This window comes from Coregonus lavaretus, assembly GCF_964263955.1.
Source record: "Coregonus lavaretus genome assembly, chromosome: 9".
NCBI classification, from domain to species: Eukaryota; Metazoa; Chordata; class Actinopteri; order Salmoniformes; family Salmonidae; genus Coregonus; species Coregonus lavaretus.
Genome location: NC_139996.1, coordinates 16,121,107 through 16,140,218, shown reverse-complemented (window position 1 = coordinate 16,140,218; position 19,112 = coordinate 16,121,107). Strand labels below are relative to the sequence as shown.

Below are 19,112 nucleotides of genomic sequence, written 5' to 3'. Positions count from 1 at the left end.
AGGGCACGACGTACCCCTGTCCTCTAAATCAAATCTGCCTCCAATCAGACTTAGTGATTACTTCGACCAATCAATCGCTCAATAAGACTCAAGAGGTTTGTGAGATAGAGATGATTTCCACTGGGTTATAAAAAGGTGCAAGATAGATGGAGGGAAAATCATCATTCTGTGCGTTTTCAGCACTTTCTGTTCCAAGTACTCCGTCATAGAGGACCGTGGATGGTTCTCGTGTTCTAGGCACTGTGCTCAAAATGTCAACTCCGATGTCCACACACCCTTCACGGTCAAATGAGCCGTAAACCAGATCCGGAGACGCAAGCCCTTCCCTGCGGTCCAGAGTTCATCAATCCCCCCCCGACCACCTCTTACTGTGATCAATGTTCTCACACAGTCCCCTATACAAACACGCACCAACACACGTACCACCAAAAACCATAAGATAAATGTCCTACCTGAAAGTGACTCGGCTCACCCAGCGACTACACACGGACTGTGCTTCCCTGAGCACGGCAGAAGCGCAGAAAGAGTCCAAAAGAGAGAGCGAGAGAGAGGAGTGGAGAGAAAGAAGGGAGGACCCAGCTGTAGAGAAGTGGACCCACACACCGCTGTCACAGTAATGGAGCTTTAACTGCGCTGCACAGTAGTTCTCACTGGCGTGTCATTCCAACCCCCACCCCTCCCTCTCTTTTTCACTCACTCTCTCCCTTACTCTCCCCTCCCCTGCTGTCCCAGCCTATGGTCCATCCCTGACGTAACATTTTACATTTTAGTCATTTAGCAGACGCTCTTATCCAGAACAACTTACAGGAGCAATTAGGGTTAAGTGCCTTGCTCAAAGGATCACCTAGTTGGCTCAGGGATTCGAACCAGTGACCTTTCAGTTACTGGCCCAATGTTCTTAACTGCTAGGTAGGCTACCTGCTGTCCATACATGTAGTGGGAATGTGGCCGTGTTAGAGTAGCCAAGGGACTGAACCCATAGGTAAACCAGAGACAATGGCTACCCTAGCAGTTTATCATCAGGTCATGTGACCTTGCCACGGCGCCCTCATTCATGGCGGTCAACAAAGCCATCTGTGGCGCAGCAGTGCTCTACTTTAAGACAACACAAGCTCAGGCCTCCACAATAGATAAACAAAAAATATTGGTAAAAGCCCAGATTTTCTTTCCTTCTTCCTGATATTAATTATGTTAAAATGATTTCTATGAGGATTTATTCTATTTTTTCTTCTTAAAAGAGATTGGATTTACCAACCTTAGGTATTTGTATTGTTTATGATAGGACATCGGGGAATAAAGAGGGGGTGTAGAGACAGTAGTAGGGCAGAAGACAGTAGCCAAGATGGGCCTCGAACCCCTGTTGCCATGGGGGCATGCGTGGTCCGGAGTCTAGATCGTTAGTACTGCGCCAGACTATAGCCATTGTTTTTTTTAAAGGGAGATCGGAATTATGACTCACACGTATTTTATTATTGTTGACAGTACAACAGGAAGTCATAGAGGGGCTAGATAGGAAAGCAGTCGAGACTACTCGAACCCCCGTCGCCTGGGGGATGTGGTCTGGAGTCGGGAGCTTTGAATGCCACACAAGACTCTGGCACACGCTATAAGGGTTTCTTAAAGGCTCGCACACGTCGCACGGAATGTGGATCTAGCGTTCATCTGTCGATCGTTCAGCGCGCTGTGTTTTAGGGACCACCCGCTGTTGACGTCCGACATTTTTAAAGCCATTCTACATGTAAAATCGGTGCGCACTCGGTTTGCAAATTACGTTCAGAGGTGCTAAGTACTCTCGGCCAGCAAACGCTATTGATGTGTGAGCCCTTAGACCTCAGTCAGCAAGTAAGGCGGCCTAACACACAATTACATTGGATTAACAGAAAACAATGCATTTCTCCAGACAAGTCATTACTCCGACTGAAAATGCTGCCATGCAGTCAAGTCATCTGCGACATCACAAGGTGTTTTAGTGAATGTTTATTTTCTGAGCAGAGTTGATTCGGTATTGTAGTTGGCTAAGATAATAAAGTACTACCTTAGCCTACCGACTCAACTGCCCTGTGTGTGTGAGAATAACATAAAGTGTTATTCATACACATAACGTTGACCGCATTCATTTGGCTGATTCCATGACTGTCACAGCCCTAGTAATGATCACACACAGCTATTTGTATTGACAGCAGAACCACTTTTTCTACAGGACTGTCCAGACTTCTGGGTTGTTCCATTTGATTTCAATCACTTTTTGACCGCACCCCTTTTGATTTGAACAAAACTTTCCATACATACACTACATAGCCAAAAGTATGTGGACACCTGCTTGAACATCTCATTCCAAAATCATGAGTATTAATATAGAGTTGGTCCCCTCTTTGCTGCGATAGCCTCCAATCTTCTGGGAAGGCATTCCACTAGATGTTGGAACATTGCTGCGGGGACTTGCTTCCATTCAGCCACAAGAGCATTAGTGAGGTTGGGCACTAATGTTTGGCGATTAGGCTTGGCTCGCAGTCTGCATTCCAATTCATCCCAAAGGTGATCGATGGGGTTAAGGTCAGGGCTCTGTGCAGGCCAGTCAAGTTCTTCCACACCAATCTCAACAAACCATTTCTGTATGGACCTCGCTTTGTGCACGGGGATATTGTCATGCTAAAATAGCATAGGGCCTTCCCCAAACTGTTGCCACAAAGTTGGAAGCACAGAATCGTATGCTGTAGCGTTAAGATTTCCCTTCACTGGAACTAAGGGGCCTAGCCCGAATCATGAAAAACAGCCCCAGACCATTATTGCAGTCGTGCACCACTATGCAGTCAGGCAGGTAGTATTCTCCTGGCATCCGCCAAACCCAGATTCGTCCATCGGACTGCCAGAAGGTGAAGTGTGATTCATCACTCCAGAATCCAATGGTGGCGAGCTTTACACCACTCCAGCAGACGCTTGGGATTGCGCATGTTGATTTTAGGCTTGTGTGCGGCTGCTCGGCCATGGAAACCCATTTTACGAAGTTCCCGACGAACAGTGCCAACGTTGCTTCCAGAGGCAGTTTGCAACTCGGTAGTGAGTGTTGCAACCGAGGACAGACTACTTTTACGTGCTTCAGCAGTCCCGTTCTGTGAGCTTGTGTGCCTACCACTTCGCGGCTGAACCGCTGTTGCTCCTAGACGTTTCCACTTCACAATAACAGCACTTACAGTTGACTGGGGCAGCGCTAGCAAGCCAGAAATTTGACTTACTGACTTGTTGGAAAGGTGGGATCCTATGACAGTGTCACGTTGAAAGTCATGGAGCTCTTCAGTACGGGCCATTCTACTGCCAATGTTTGTCTATGGAGATTGCATGGCTGTGTGCTTGATTTCATATGTCAGCAAAAGGTGTGGCTGAAACAGCCGAATCCACTAATTTGAAGGGGTGTCCACATCCTTTTAGCCATGCAGTGCATTTGCCCATGGTAGAAGTGGTCAGAAACAGAGTTTTTGGAACTGAATGCCAAAACATTTAGGAGATAGAGGTGCTCAAAGTTGACCCATTTTTCATACCTCACCCTACCATGAGACATCCATGTTTTCCTCACTGGAAAATACAAAACGGTTGAGTTTGAAATCACTTAAAAAGTTCACAAACAAGGTTGTCAAACTACTACTTTTTTTTACGTCTATCTAAAATCTTTTTCCCCATATGTTGTAGCTTTGACCCTATTTCACGTCATCTGAGGTGTTTGTGTTGTGCCCGCCATCTGTTGAGACACAGCATACCCTTGAATGCAGGGTGGGTGGCATTTTAAATCATAGAAATATAATTCATAGACTAGCCATATCCTTTCAGACCATAGCAATTTAGCTGGCACATCATACATTCTTTAATGAAATGTTAACTTCCGATTACTACCACAAAGATGGCCGCCGGTCCACCCACCATCGAATGTCAACTTAAATGGGAATGTACAGTGGGGAAAAAAAGTATTTAGTCAGCCACCAATTGTGCAAGTTCTCCCACTTAAAAAGATGAGAGAGGCCTGTAATTTTCATCATAGGTACACGTCAACTATGACAGACAAATTGAGAAAAAAAAATTCAGAAAATCACATTGTAGGATATTTTATGAATTTATTTGCAAATTATGGTAGAAAATAAGTATTTGGTCACCTACAAACAAGCAAGATTTCTGGCTCTCACAGACCTGTAACTTCTTCTTTAAGAGGCTCCTCTGTCCTCCACTCGTTACCTGTATTAATGGCACCTGTTTGAACTTGTTATCAGTATAAAAGACACCTGTCCACAACCTCAAACAGTCACACTCCAAACTCCACTATGGCCAAGACCAAAGAACTGTCAAAGGACACCAGAAACAAAATTGTAGACCTGCACCAGGCTGGGAAGACTGAATCTGCAATAGGTAAGCAGCTTGGTTTGAAGAAATCAACTGTGGGAGCAATTATTAGGAAATGGAAGACATACAAGACCACTGATAATCTCCCTCGATCTGGGGCTCCACGCAAGATCTCACCCCGTGGGGTCAAAATGATCACAAAAATCCCAGAACCACACGGGGGGACCTAGTGAATGACCTGCAGAGAGCTGGGACCAAAGTAACAAAGCCTACCATCAGTAACACACTACGCCGCCAGGGACTCAAATACTGCAGTGCCAGACGTGTCCCCCTGCTTAAGCCAGTACATGTCCAGGCCTGTCTGAAGTTTGCTAGAGTGCATTTGGATGATCCAGAAGAGGATTGGGAGAATGTCATATGGTCAGATGAAACCAAAATAGAACTTTTTGGTAAAAACTCAACTCGTCGTGTTTGGAGGACAAAGAATACTGAGTTGCATCCAAAGAACACCATACCTACTGTGAAGCATGGGGGTGGAAACATCATGCTTTGGGGTTGTTTTTCTGCAAAGGGACCAGGATGACTGATCCGTGTAAAGGAAAGAATGAATGGGGCCATGTATCGTGAGATTTTGAGTGAAAACCTCCTTCCATCAGCAAGGGCATTGAAGATGAAACGTGGCTGGGTCTTTCAGCATGACAATGATCCCAAACACACCGCCCGGGCAACGAAGGATTGGCTTCGTAAGAAGCATTTCAAGGTCCTGAAGTGGCCTAGCCAGTCTCCAGATCTCAACCCCATAGAAAATCTTTGGAGGGAGTTGAAAGTCCGTGTTGCCCAGCGACAGCCCCAAAACATCACTGCTCTAGAGGAGATCTGCATGGAGGAATGGGCCAAAATACCAGCAACAGTGTGTGAAAACCTTGTGAAGACTTACAGAAAACGTTTGACCTGTGTCATTGCCAACAAAGGGTATATAACAAAGTATTGAGAAACTTTTGTTATTGACCAAATACTTATTTTCCACCATAATTTGCAAATATATTCATTAAAAATCCTACAATGTGATTTTCTGGATTTTTTTCCCTCATTTTGTCTGTCATAGTTGACGTTTACCTATGATGAAAATGACAGGCCTCTCTCATCTTTTTAAGTGGGAGAACTTGCACAATTGGTGGCTGACTAAATACTTTTTTCCCCCACTGTATATTCTATCTATACTTCTAGGATTTCAATAGATTTCCTATGGAAGATTTACAGAATAATTTAAAAACTGATATCCCCATTCTGTCAACATTCTCTGATGTGTGGAACTCCAACAATCTTTGTGCTACCATTTGAAAAATGGACATTTCAATTATTCAAATTGTTGTACATTTCTGCCAAAATCAAATCAAATTTTATTGGCCACATGCGCCGAATACAACAGGTGCAGACATTACAGTGAAATGCTTACTTACAGCCCTTAACCAACAGTGCATTTATTTTTAATAAAAAAAGTAAACTAAAACAACAAAAAAGTGTTGAGAAAAAAAGAGCAGAAGTAAAATAAAATAACAGTAGGGAGGCTATATATACACAGGGGGGTACCGGTGCAGAGTCAATGTGCGGGGGCACCGGCTAGTTGAGGTAGTTTAAGTAATATGTACATGTGGGTAGAGTTAAAGTGACTATGCATAAATAATTAACAGAGTAGCAGCAGCGTAAAAAGATGGGGTGGGGGGGCAGTGCAAATAGTCCGGGTAGCCATGATTAGCTGTTCAGGAGTCTTATGGCTTGGGGGTAGAAGCTGTTGAGAAGTCTTTTGGACCTAGACTTGGCACTCCGGTACCGCTTGCCGTGCGGTAGCAGAGAGAACAGTCTATGACTAGGGTGGCTGGAGTCTTTGACAATTTTGAGGGCCTTCCTCTGACACCGCCTGGTATAGAGGTCCTGGATGGCAGGAAGCTTGGCCCCAGTGATGTACTGGGCCGTACGCACTACCCTCTGTAGTGCCTTGCGGTCGGAGGCCAAGCAGTTGCCATACCAGGCGGTGATGCAACCAGTCAGGATGCTCTCGATGGTGTAGCTGTAGAACTTTTTGAGGATCTGAGGACCCATGCCAAATCTTTTCAGTCTCCTGAGGGGGAATAGGCTTTGTCGTGCCCTCTTCACGACGGTCTTGGTGTGTTTGGACCATGATAGTTCGTTGATGATGTGGACACCAAGGAACTTGAAGCTCTCAACCTGTTCCACTACAGCCCCGTCGATGAGAATGGGGGCTAGAATGGGGGCGTGCTCAGTCCTCTTTTTGTTCCTGTAGTCCACAATCATCTCCTTTGTCTTGGTCATGTTGAGGGGGAGGTTGTTATCCTGGCACCACACGGCCAGGTCTCTGACCTCCTCCCTATAGGCTGTCTCATCGTTGTCGGTGATCAGGCCTACCACTGTTGTGTCGTCGGCAAACTTAATGATGGTGTTGGTGCCTGGCCATGCAGTCATGGGTGAACAGGGAGTTCAGAAGGGGACTGAGCACGCACCCCTGAGGGGCCCCCGTGTTGAGGGGGCCCCTCAACATGACACCCACCCTGTTTTCAAGAGCATGCTGAACAGCAGTTAAAACAACTGATGACGGGTACAAGACAAAAAATAAAAAACATCAGATTTGACATTTTTAGATAATGACAATTTGACAACCCTGTTTGTAAACTTTTAAAAATTATACAACTCAACTGTATCTTTTCCAGTGATGAAGACATGTCTCATGGTAGGGTATGCAAAATGGGTCAACTTCGAGAACCTCCATCTCCTAAATGTTTTGGCATTCAGGTAAAAAAAAAAATCAGACCACTTCTACCATGGGTGAATATGTATTGACTGTTTCATTCAAAATCTAAAAGCTGTCAAAAAGTGATTGAAATCAAATGGAACGACCCTTCTATCAGTTCCACTTTACATAAGTTAGGAAATAGGGATGCATTTACACAGGCAGCAATTATTATTGGTATTTTGAAGAATCAGTTAAGATCTCTTGCCCAGAACTAGGCAAAAGATGAGATTTGGGCTGCCTGTGTAAATGCTGCATATTTAGACTACATTTCACTTAAACTAGGTTCATTTAGGATTGCTGGGGTTTTAAATGAGTCCCGGGTGTATTAAATGCTGGGTGGATTAGAGGACAGGTGTTAAGCTACACTGAACAAAAATATAAAAAGCAACATGCAACAATTTCAAAGATTTTACTCAGTTACAGTTCATATAAGGAAATCAGTAAATTTAAATAAATAAATTAGGCCCTAAACTATGGATTTCACATGACTGGGAATACAGATTTGCATCTGTTGGTCACAGATACCCCAACAACAAAAATAGGGGCGTGGATCAGAAAACCAGTCAGTATCTGGTGACCACCATTTGCCTAATGCAGCGCAACATCTCCTTTACATAGAGTTGATCAGGCTGTTGATTGAGGCCAGTGGAATGTTGTCCCACTCCTCTTCAATGGCTGTGCGAAGTTGCTGGATATTGGTGGGAACTGGAACACGCTGTCGTACACGTCGATCCAGAGCATCCCAAACATGCTCAATGGGTGACATGTCTGGTGAGTATGCAGGCCATGGAAGAACTGGGACATTTTCAGCTTCCAGGAATTGTGTACAGATCCTTGCGACATGCGGCCATGCATTATAATAATACTAAATAATATGCCATTTAGCAGACGCTTTTATCCAAAGCGACTTACAGTCATGCGTGCATACATTTTTGTGTATGGGTGGTCCCGGGGATCGAACCCACTACCTTAGCGTTACAAGCGCCGTGCTCTACCAGCTGAGCTACAGAGGACCACATTATCATGCTGAAACATGAGGTGATGGTGGCAGATGAATGGCACGACAATGTCCTCAGGATATCGTCACGGTATCTCTATGCAGTCAAATTGCCATTGATAAAATGCAATTGTGTTCGTTGTCTGCCCATACCATAACCCCACCGCCACCACGGGGCACTCTGTTCACAACGTTGACGTCAGCAAACCGCTCGCCCACACGATGCCATATACGCTGTCTGCCATCTGCCCTGTACAGTTGAAACCGGGATTCATCCATGAAGAGCACACTTCTCCAGCGTGCCAGTGGCCTTCAAAGGTGAGCATCTGCCCACTGAAGTCGGTTACGACGCCGAACTGCATTCAAGTCAAGATCCTAGTGAGGACGACGAGCACGCAGATGAGCTTCCCCAGGACAGTTTCTGACAGTTTGTGCAGAAATTCTTCGGTTGTGCAAACCCACAGTTTCGTCAGCTGTCCAGGTGGCTGGTCTCAGACGATCCCGCAGGTGAAGAAGCCGGATGTGGATGTCCTAGGCTGGCATGGTCTGTGAGGCCGGTTTGACGTATTGCCAAATTCTCTAAAAATACATTGGAGGCGGCTTATGGTAGAGAAATTAACATTAAATTATCTGGCAACAGCTCTGGTGGACATTCCTGCAGTCAGCATGTCAATTACACGCTCCCTCAAAACCTGACATCTGTGGCATTGTGTGACAAAACTGCACATTTTAGAGTGGCCTTTTGTCCCCAGCACAAGGTGCACCTGTGTAATGATCATGCTGTTTAATCAGCTTCTTGATATGCCACACCTGTCAGGTGGATGGATTATCTTGGCAAAGGAGAAATGCTTACTAACAGGGATGTAAACACATTTGTGCACAAAATTAGAGAGAAATAACCTATTTGTGCCAACCTTTTTTCTGGGATCTTTTATTTCAGCTCATGAAACGTGGGACCAACACTTTGCATGTTCCATATATATTTTTGTTCAGTGTAGAAGGGTGATAAACCAAGCACCCTTACAACAACTATTTACCTACAACAGCATCCACGTTAACATATTATGCACTTATGTTTTATCTTTATGTTCTGGTTTATCAAAATTCATTACCAACAATGACAAATTCCCTTATAGCCAACCATGTACAGTGGATATCTGGCGCCCTCCCCTGGCTATACCGTGTACAGCAGCCAACAGGTCAAGGCTGAAACATTTATCTGCTTGAACTTCGTATGAGAAATTAATAAGTGGTTCATTTTTGGCCAGTCCCCTGTCCCATCCACCCAATATGTACCACCCCTCCCCTTGTACAGTGTCCACTCACCCATCCTCCCTGCTGGATGATGTAGTCTGCCTCAGCCTCCTCCAGGAAACGGACCCCCAGAGGTAGCAGGTGGGCCAGGATCTGTCCTTCTCCCTGGAGGGCCTGCAGCAGCACCAATGGCACCAGCACCTGGGGACAGGGAAGGCAGTGTCCAGTTCAAGACACTGTCCAAAAGGAACCATGACGGGTAGAAGCAAAATGATGATGGTTCCACCAGGCCTTTCAAACAGACTAAGGGAAGCTTCCACCATAATGTTTACACCTATCAGATTCTTCAGATCGGCAAATGCCATAGGCCTAAGAGCTAGGGGAAAATCGTATGGGTTGTTTCTGAGCTAGACCTAATAGGTTGTCAGTCTGAGTCAGTAACTGCAGGTGAACAGTAGAGATCTCTCACCTTGCTCCAGCCACTCTGCGTGTGGCAGGAGACGTCTTGTGCTGCTTCTCTGAAACGCTCGTAGTCCAGCGGGCTGCCAAACAAACACACAGGGGCTCAGGCTGGAAACATAACAGGGTTGGTTTATACAAGTTCACAACCTGCACGCACACAAACACCCCTCAGTGATCATTCACCAGTGACCTTGAAAGTAACTTGAGAAATTGAAATGCATGTACCACAGAGAGCTGGTTTATAAATATGGTTAACTTAGATTAGACACACACCTAGCCTACGTGATATATGAGTAATGTCCTTGTATTTCTGTAACTTGAGAAAATGAATTGTAACCTAGCCTATCTGATGGTTGGGTGCCATTTACTAAACCTATGTTAGGGATTCTTGGAATCTAATTTCATCATTAAAAAGCGCAGATTAAAAATAGACCTAGAATTATTCATGCAATACAACCTTTCACAAGGTCTGTGTGCTGTTCTGAACTTTCTACACAGGAACACTTGCCCTACGGCAGTATGAAACACAAATCAACCTTGAGTTTGACTTCAGGCCTACAGTACAGGTGAGCCAGCCAGGCACTGCTGTGATGACCGTATTTCAAGGACTGGAAGGTACTGAAACGTATGCCTTTTCCCAACCAAAATGGTCAACTCAGGCATACACTGAGTTGACTAATTTGCTCTCTTTTATAATAATAAATAATAATATGCCATTTAGCAGACGCTTTTATCCAAAGCGACTTACAGTCATGTGTGCATACATTTTTACGTATGGGTGGTCCCAGGGATCGAACCCACTACCCTGGCGTTACAAGCGCCATGCTCTACCAATTGAGCTACAGAGGACCACTTTTAAAAGGGTGAATAGTGAACAACACTACAACTGGACGCTCATCGACTGACACACACACAGAGAGAGAACGTTATGCTGGGTGTACACTACAGAACAGATACTCACGCACTGAGGAGTGTGTGTACAGTAGATGCCAGGTGTGTCTCCAGGTCTCTGGCCACCCGGTCGCCCAGAACAGCCAGGCAGTCCTCGATGGAGCTCTCTGGGTTGGCTGGGCTAAACACTGGAGACGTATCGCAGTCGAAGCCTGTACTGGGAAAGGCTGTACACACACACACACACATTTATTTATTTATTTGACAGTCCCAGACCCAGATGTACAAGAACAGTGTGATGAAAGTTGAGACCCAACTATTAGTGTGGTCAGACTTGTCGGTGTTGTGATGGCATACAATATAATATATGGTGTGTGTGTGCTTCCTCTTACAGGCTGAGATCTCATCTTCCAGTTGCCTCAGCTCTTCCTCTATCTGTCCCTTCATTACTCTGTTCTTCTCTCTGTCCACAGCATACTGGCAATCTCCTGGAAGGGAACACAATATCACGATGCTCAGCTAACAGTCACACGTTACATATTTAGAATCAATTACGTTTGAGTGGCTTTACAACTTTGAAGTGGATCAATTAGTGATACATACAAGCATATCAAATTAATAGCCTACACATTCTAAAAGGGCTAGGTCATGACAATGAGGCGTGTAACCTACACAAGGTCCTCCTCTGTGGTCCTCTGTAGCTCAGCTGGTAGAGCACGGCGCTTATAACGCCAAGGTAGTGGGTTCGATCCCCGGGACCACCCATACACAAAAAAAAAAAAAAAAAAATGTATGCACGCATGACTGTAAGTCGCTTTGGATAAAAGCGTCTGCTAAATGGCATATTATTATATTATATTATAAGATCACACAGGACAAACTGGGGCGGTATTAAAAAATAAACGATTCAATTTCACTCTTAATTGATCGACACATTAGAACCAAGCCTCTTTAGCTTTAAGCTTCTTGACCCAAACAGCATAGCTGCAACTTGGCGTCCAGACAAGGCAATTCCTCTGAAGTAATCTCTAGGGACTCAGTCTAGTAATTCTCTGATCAGCACTAAAATGAGAAGTAAAATCAACATTAACACTATAAACCAAGTTGGCAAAGCACGTTAGCAAATGTATTTCTAAATCAATTCCCCCAAAGAGTCTTTAGGGAGCACGGAGTGCATTTTTTAAATGGCACTCACTGTTTTATTATCAAAGGGTTTCACCTAGCTAACACCTCTAAGAATTGTTAGAGAAACCTTACATGATTCATGTACAGCATAAAGCTCCTAAAATAATCTGTTCAAAATCAAATATTATTCTATTGTCTGCTTTTCCATTACTTTAGTTGTGACATATGGTTCAGTCAGAGGCACAGTGCAAACCTGAGTTATCTGTGCAAAACCTCTGATGTAACTGACTGTATGATGTAATAACTGCAGATTCACAAATGTACACATTGTATGTAACAGGGAGGTTAGGTTAAAAGGTAACAAAAAATAACATTACGTAAAGTGTGTAGCGGCCTTCACAAGTCAGTAGCAGCAATGCACCCCGACTCCCAAGTGTAGGCGCCACTTTATTTACAGTGCTTTCGGAAAGTATTCAGACCCCTTGACATTTTCCACATTGTTACGTTAGCCTTATTCTAAAATGGATTAAATTGTTTTTTTTCCCCCTTATCAATCTACACACAATACCCTATAATGACAAAGCAAAAACAGGTTTGTAGAAATGTTTGCAAATGTATTTTTAAAAAATGTACTTAAGTATTCAGACCCTTTACTCAATACTTTGTTGAAGAACCTTTGGCAGCGATTACAGCCTCGATTCTTTTTGGGTATGATGCTACAAGCTTGGCACACCTGTATTTGGGGAGTTTCTCCCATTCTTCTCTGCAGATCCTCTCAAACGCTGTCAGGTTGGATGAGGAGCGTCACTGTACAGCTATTTTCAGGTCTCTCCAGAGGATGTTCGATCGGGTTCAAGTCTGGGCTCTGGCTGGGCCACTCAAGGACTTCCAGAGATTTGTCCTGAAGCCACTTCTGTGTTGTCTTGGCTGTGTGCATAGGGTCATTGTCCTGTTGGAAGGTGAACCTTCACCCCAGTCTGAGGTCCTGAGCGCTCTGGAGCAGGTTTTCATCAAGGATCTCTCTGTACTTTGCTCCGTTCATCTTTCCCTCGATCCTGACTAGTCTCCCAGTCCCTGCCGCTGAAAAACATCCCCACAGTATGATGCTGCCACCACCATGCTTCACCGTAGGGATGGTGCCAGGTTTCCTCCAGACGTGACGCTTGGCATTCAGGCCAAAGAGTTCAATCTTGGTTTCATCAGACCAGAGAATCTTGTTTCTCATGGTCCTTTAGGTGCATTTTGGCAAACTCCAAGCGTGCGGTCATGTGTCTTTTACTGAGGAGTGGCTTCTGTCTGGCCACTCTACCATAAAGGCCTGATTAGTGGAGTGCTGCAGAGATGGGAGAACATTCCAGAAGGACAACCATTTCCACAGAGGAACTCTGTCAGAGTGACCATCGGGTTCTTGGTCACCTCCCTCACCAAGGCCCTTCTCCCCCGATTGCTCAGTTTGGCCGGGCGGCCAGCTTTAGGAAGAGTCTTGGTGGTTCCAAACCTCTTTCATTTAAGAATGGAGGCCACTGTGTTCCTGGGGACCTTCAATGCTGCTGAAATTTTTTGGTACCCTTCCCCAGATCTGTGCCTCGACACAATGCTGTCTCTGAGCTCTACTGACAATTCCTTCGACCTCATGGCTTGGTTTTTGCTCTGACATGCACTGTCAGCTGTGGGACCTTTATATAGACAGGTGTGTGCCTTTCCAAATCATGTCCAATCAATTGAATTTACCACAGGTGGACTCCAATCAAGTTGTAGAAACATCTCAAAGATGATCAATGGAAACAGGATGTACCTGAGCTCAATTTTGAGTCTCATAGCAAAGGGTCTGAATACTTAAGTAAATAAGGTATTTCAGTTTCTTATTTTTATACATTTGCAAAAATGTCAAAACCCTGTTTTCGCTTTGTCATTATGGGGTATTGTGTGTTTTAGAATAAGGCTGTAACAAAATGTGGAAAAAGTCAACGGGTCTGAATACTTTCCGAATGCACTGTAACCTTTATTTAACTAGGCAAGTCAATTAAGAAACAATTCTTATTTACAAGGACGGCCTACCAAGAGGCTAAAGGCCTCCTGCGGGGACGGCGGCTGGGATAAAAAAAAAAAATGTAGGACCACACACACACATCACGACGAGAGACACCACATAAAGAAAGACCTAAGACAATACAGCATGGTAGCAACACAACATGGCAGCAGCACAACATGGTAGCAGCACAAACATGGTAGCAGCACAAACATGGTAGCAGCACAAACATGGTAGCAGCACAAACATGGTAGCAGCACAAACATGGTAGCAGCACAAACATTGTTAGGCACAGACAACAGCATGAAGGGAAGCAGCCACAAGTGTCAGTAAGAGCGTCCATGATTGAGTCTTTGAATGTAGAGATAAAACTGTCCAGTTTGAGTGTTTTTTTGCAGCTCGTTCCAGTCGCTAGCTGCAGCGAACTGGAAAGAGGAGCGACCCAGGGATGTGTGTGCTTTGGGGACCTTTAACAGAATGTGACTGGCAGAACAGGTGTTGTATGTGGAGGATGAGGGCTGCAGTAGATACCTCAGATAGGGGGGAGTGAGGCCTAAGAGGGTTTTATAAATAAGCATAAACCAGTGGGCCTTGCGCCGGGTATACAGAGATGGCCAGTTTACAGAGGAGTAGAGTGCAGTGATGTGTCCTATAAGGAGCATCGGTGGCAAATCTGATCACCGAATGGTAAAGAACATCTAGCCGCTCGACAGCACCCTTACCTGCCGATCTATAAATTACGTAGCCGTAATCTAGCATGGTCATCTGAATCAGGGTTAGTTTGGAAGCTGGGGTGAAAGACGAGCGATTATGATAGAGGAAACCAAGTCTAGATTTAACCCTCTCAGGTATGAACATTCAACAGGCACCGTTTACCAAACAGAGCAGTCATGGACGGATGGATCCACAAAATGAGAGCTTGCTATAGGCCATAGGTAGGCAACTAGATTCAGCCGCAGGACAATTTCTGTCGGAGCGGATGGTCGGGGGGCCAGAACATAATCATAATAATTTGTACATTGCATTTTGACCACAACTAAGCCCATACCTTGATCACATTGAGACACGATCACATACAATACCAGTCAAAGGTTTGGTCACACCTACACAAATTACCTTTTAACAAGGCACACCTGTTAATTGAAATGTTTTTCCAGGTGACTACCTCATGAAGCTGGTTGAGAGAATGCCAAGAGTGTGCAAAGCTGTCATCAAGGCAAAGGGTGCCTACTTCGAAGAATCTCAAATATAAAATATATTTTGATTTGTTTAACACTTCTTTGGTTACTACATGAGACCATATGTGTTATTTCATAGTTTTGATGTCTTCACTATTATTCTACAATGTAGGAAATAGTAAAAATAAAGAAAAACCCTTGAATGAGTAGGTGTGTCCAAACTTTTGACTGGTACTGTATCTCTTTTTGTATTCGTGGAAATACTTGGGAACAGATTTTCTAAATTAAACAAATTCTTAGCTGAATTCTAGGTGATTTGACAGTCTTTACTAAAAACTTTGCCCCCCCCAAAATAGCACGTGTTGCCGACCCCTGCCATAGGACTGAGCTGTATCCACAATGTGCACACGCTCTCTTTACAAGCTGCCCTCTCCTCCTTTCCCCTCCTCATCCTTCCCTCTCTAGCAATACAGGCCATCATCGCATGCTTACAGGCCCAGATGCACACCACTCATTTACACACACACACCGGTGAATTATTCACAACATCCATTGCATGCTGCTGGGGGTAGGCAGAGAGACCCACATGAGGGGGCACACACAGCACTGAGCCTTCCCTCCCTGAACTCCCCCACATCTCTCAAGCCCTCTCACTGGTTGAGACACACAGAATACAGTCATTCAGCCAGTGGGAGGGGGGCGAGTGTGATGCAGAGAGATTTCATTGGGCCGATGCTCTGTAAGTTCATGCTGCCTCCATGGAGCTGCATTGGTCAACTCCACTATGCTGCTAACATGCCAGATGTTTGACTGGGCCCAAGGCTAGCCTCCTACTGCTCTCATTTGTTTGGAAGCAAGCAGCAGAGCTAAAACAAGGCATCTGAGAACACTTCTGAAATTAATACACACACACACACACACACACACACACACAAGGGCATAGCACAAATAAACTGGGGGTACTCAAATCCTGAGTGTGCTACTTATTGCTAGGAGGGGGGGGGTCAAAGGGAGGGAGGAATCTATACCCAGGTAACGCCGTCTAGTGCCTAATACAACAGCCAATTTCCACACATCAATCGCCTCATTCACCCTTAGACCCTCTCCTGGCCATTCACACATTAACTCACTCTGTGAGACGCAGTGAGGCTCAGTGTTAGTTTTCCCAGCCATGCTAGGTGCTGGTTCAGCAGTCTGTCCAGCCTGCCTGCGCCTCTTTGCTCTGGCCCAGTGGCGTGTGAGTAATCCTACAGTGATTGCACACGACAGGCTGTCAGAACAAGGAGTGGGCCGAGCGGAAAGCAGGGATCAGGCACTCGTCTCTACTAGGGCTTTGACGATACCAGTGTTGCAATATTTCAATATTTTTTCCATGGCAAAAATGAAAACACGAAGCAGATCAAACTATTTGGTCCTTTAAAAAACCTGCTGTATAGAAACTATTGTGTGCTATAGCTTGGAAAATAAATAGTGACTCTGGATGACAACATGATGTTTGTTTCCAACATTAGGGCTGTTTTCCTAAAGAAGTTAATGCCTTTTCGTGTTTTGTATCTTTGCCACGATACTAACAAGTTTTGCGATACTGGTCTCTACTCCCTTTACTCATCCCTTCACCCATCCCGGACCTGCCCGATGGCAAAACAGTCCTGCTCTTCCTGTCTGAAAGCATAAAGGCTTTTGCCTTTCAAAGGGGACGGTCGGACTCATTCATATTCCATGGCAATCACATGGGACACCTGGCAGACCTTGGAGAACCCCAGACTACTGCTCATGACCTCTGTAGTTACGAGAGCAGGATGAACCAGCTGGATTCCCTGGCATGGTGTGAGACACTGATAACCCTAAACCAATATAGGCTAGTGAATGGAGGTTGTGATGGGCATATCTTGTATATCAAACCATTTCCCACCCTATGGTCAGTGACTGCCAACATTCAGCCTCTGCACAACGTGCTTGGAGATAGAGGGTTGCATTCCAGCCAGAATGCCCGTGGGACCTGCGGGTCCCAACACAGATCATTGCGATGCGGTCGGTATTTTTTATGCAGGTGGTCAGACAGACGACTTTGGAATGAAAATATTTGTTGTCCCGCAGATTATTTGGAAACTGTCGTCTTTCTGATTTGTATTCGTTAGCTTAGGCCTACCTATTGTATTAAAAGCACATCTCTGTCGCATTATCAAGTGCGCCTAGTATATTTTACATTTTAGTCATTTAGCAGTAGCTCTTATCCAGAGCGAATTACAGTTAGTGAGTGCATACATTTTCATACTGGCCCCCGGTGGGAAACGAACCCACAACCCTGGCATTGCAAGGGTTGTGCTCTACCAACTGAGCTACACGGAGCTATACGTGTGGTCTCACTGAAATAGAGTAGGCTGCCTATGCATGGGCAGAGAATCACTGGCAGTTATCTTTTCAAGGAAATGTACTTCCTAAATATGATTAGGCTATAGTTTACTACATTGCCTATAAATAAATATTGGTCACCCATATTTGTCTCAGTCTGAAAATTGTCCCACTCCTAAAAGGTAGGCTTAAAAAATAGCTCAAGAGAAAGTCTCTCCAACTCTGCTCTCTTCAAACTATGTCTAGCATATTGGCTGATATAGCCAGTTAATACCACGTGAGAATCTCTGGTAATTTAACCTAGGCTATTTCTTACGTTATTTTTGCGCATTTTGATATTGCCTATAGGGGTGCAAAATTGCTGGGACCATGGCTGGCAAGTGAGCTAAGTCACATTCGCTTAAAATAACATTGCGGGACTGCAGTTGGGTTCGGGACCAGTTCTTGCGGTAGCCGGTGGGAGTCTGACAGAAAGCCAGTGGGTGCAGTATGAAAAGCTGCGGGCGGGAGCGGGATGCAGAAATCAGTCCAGCGCAGACCTCTACTTGGAGGTGGTGCCAGCACAAGCTGCCCATACATTATTTGATTGACACGTGGTTCTCACCATTTGTGCACAAGTTTCCAGAATTAGGAAAAGAAAATACAAAAACAGTCCACTAGCTCAACCCAGGCAGAACACAAGACAGCCTCTGTACTGTACTAAACCTACTAGGCAGGTTTTCATGGCAGAGAGGGAGCAATCACAACATATTTCTAATGAGAGACGATGGAAAGGGGGACGGGCACCAGCAGACAATCTACCTAGACGGTGTCTGCACCCCAATTATTTACCAGTCACACGACGTGTGCACTGGTACACTCTCGCATGGATTTAACAATTGTGGAAACTCCCTCCAGCCAATGCTTAAACCATGGTGGGGAGTGTGCAGTGCTAGTGCTCACTTGGATGAGGGTGGAGAATCAGGAATTGGAAGCAGCCACTCTCTCCTCTCCATCCAGCTTGAGAGATGTGGGGGAGTACAGGGAGGGAAGGCTCAGTGCTGTGTGTGCCCCCTCATGTGGGTCTCTCTGCCTACCCCCAGCAGCATGCAATGGATGTTGTGAATAATTTACTGGTGTGTGTGTGTGTGTGTGTGTAAATGAGTGATAAGGGGGTGCAGTGTCCCGTACCTCCGCCAGCGGTGGCCTGTAGCCGGAAGGGGGGCAGGAGTCCCAGGTAGTTGAGGACGATGTACTTGGTCTCGTAGTGGAAACCCTCAGGCACAGAGGTGGAGGAAGAGCCCGAGGCAGCCATTGAAGAGATGCAGCGTCAGACTCTCAGGCACATGCAGTCAAATGTGGAAAAAAGGTCAAACTCCTGAAAGTAGGAAGAAATGCACACTGGTTATTACGGTCATCAAAGTCCCTAGTAAGAGCATCGATGTGTGTACAGTGAGAAACAAAGTGTGAAATATATGCTGAATACAAGCATCACACACATTTTGATCTGGCATGAGAGTAATAGAAACACATGACTGCTTCATGGATTGCATGGGGATGACAAGTGCAGCAGCAAAGAGAACGCCTGAGGCACTGTTTATGAACAGCACAGCCTGGCCACATTATCCCATTGATATCATGGAGCAATAGCAACTGCAAACTCTGGCAGCTGTTTCCATGAGTGATATCATAGCCAGCTACATTTTCAGT

The 19,112-nt window shown here is 45.1% G+C and overlaps 1 protein-coding gene across 1 annotated transcript in view; it reads right to left on the bottom strand.

Annotated features, from left to right (window-relative positions):
* Positions 1 to 19,112, bottom strand: part of bcl2l13 (BCL2 like 13) — a 43,954-nt gene that overhangs the window by 17,707 nt on the left and 7,135 nt on the right. Inside the window, exons 2-6 of the mRNA XM_084168870.1 lie at positions 18,594 to 18,780; positions 11,132 to 11,227; positions 10,810 to 10,966; positions 9,856 to 9,928; positions 9,459 to 9,587 (exon numbers count right to left, since the gene is read on the bottom strand). Of these exons, the coding sequence (XP_084024996.1) occupies positions 9,459 to 9,587; positions 9,856 to 9,928; positions 10,810 to 10,966; positions 11,132 to 11,227; positions 18,594 to 18,717 (579 nt within the window). The 5' untranslated portion in view covers positions 18,718 to 18,780. The remainder of the gene's footprint in view (positions 1 to 9,458; positions 9,588 to 9,855; positions 9,929 to 10,809; positions 10,967 to 11,131; positions 11,228 to 18,593; positions 18,781 to 19,112) is intronic.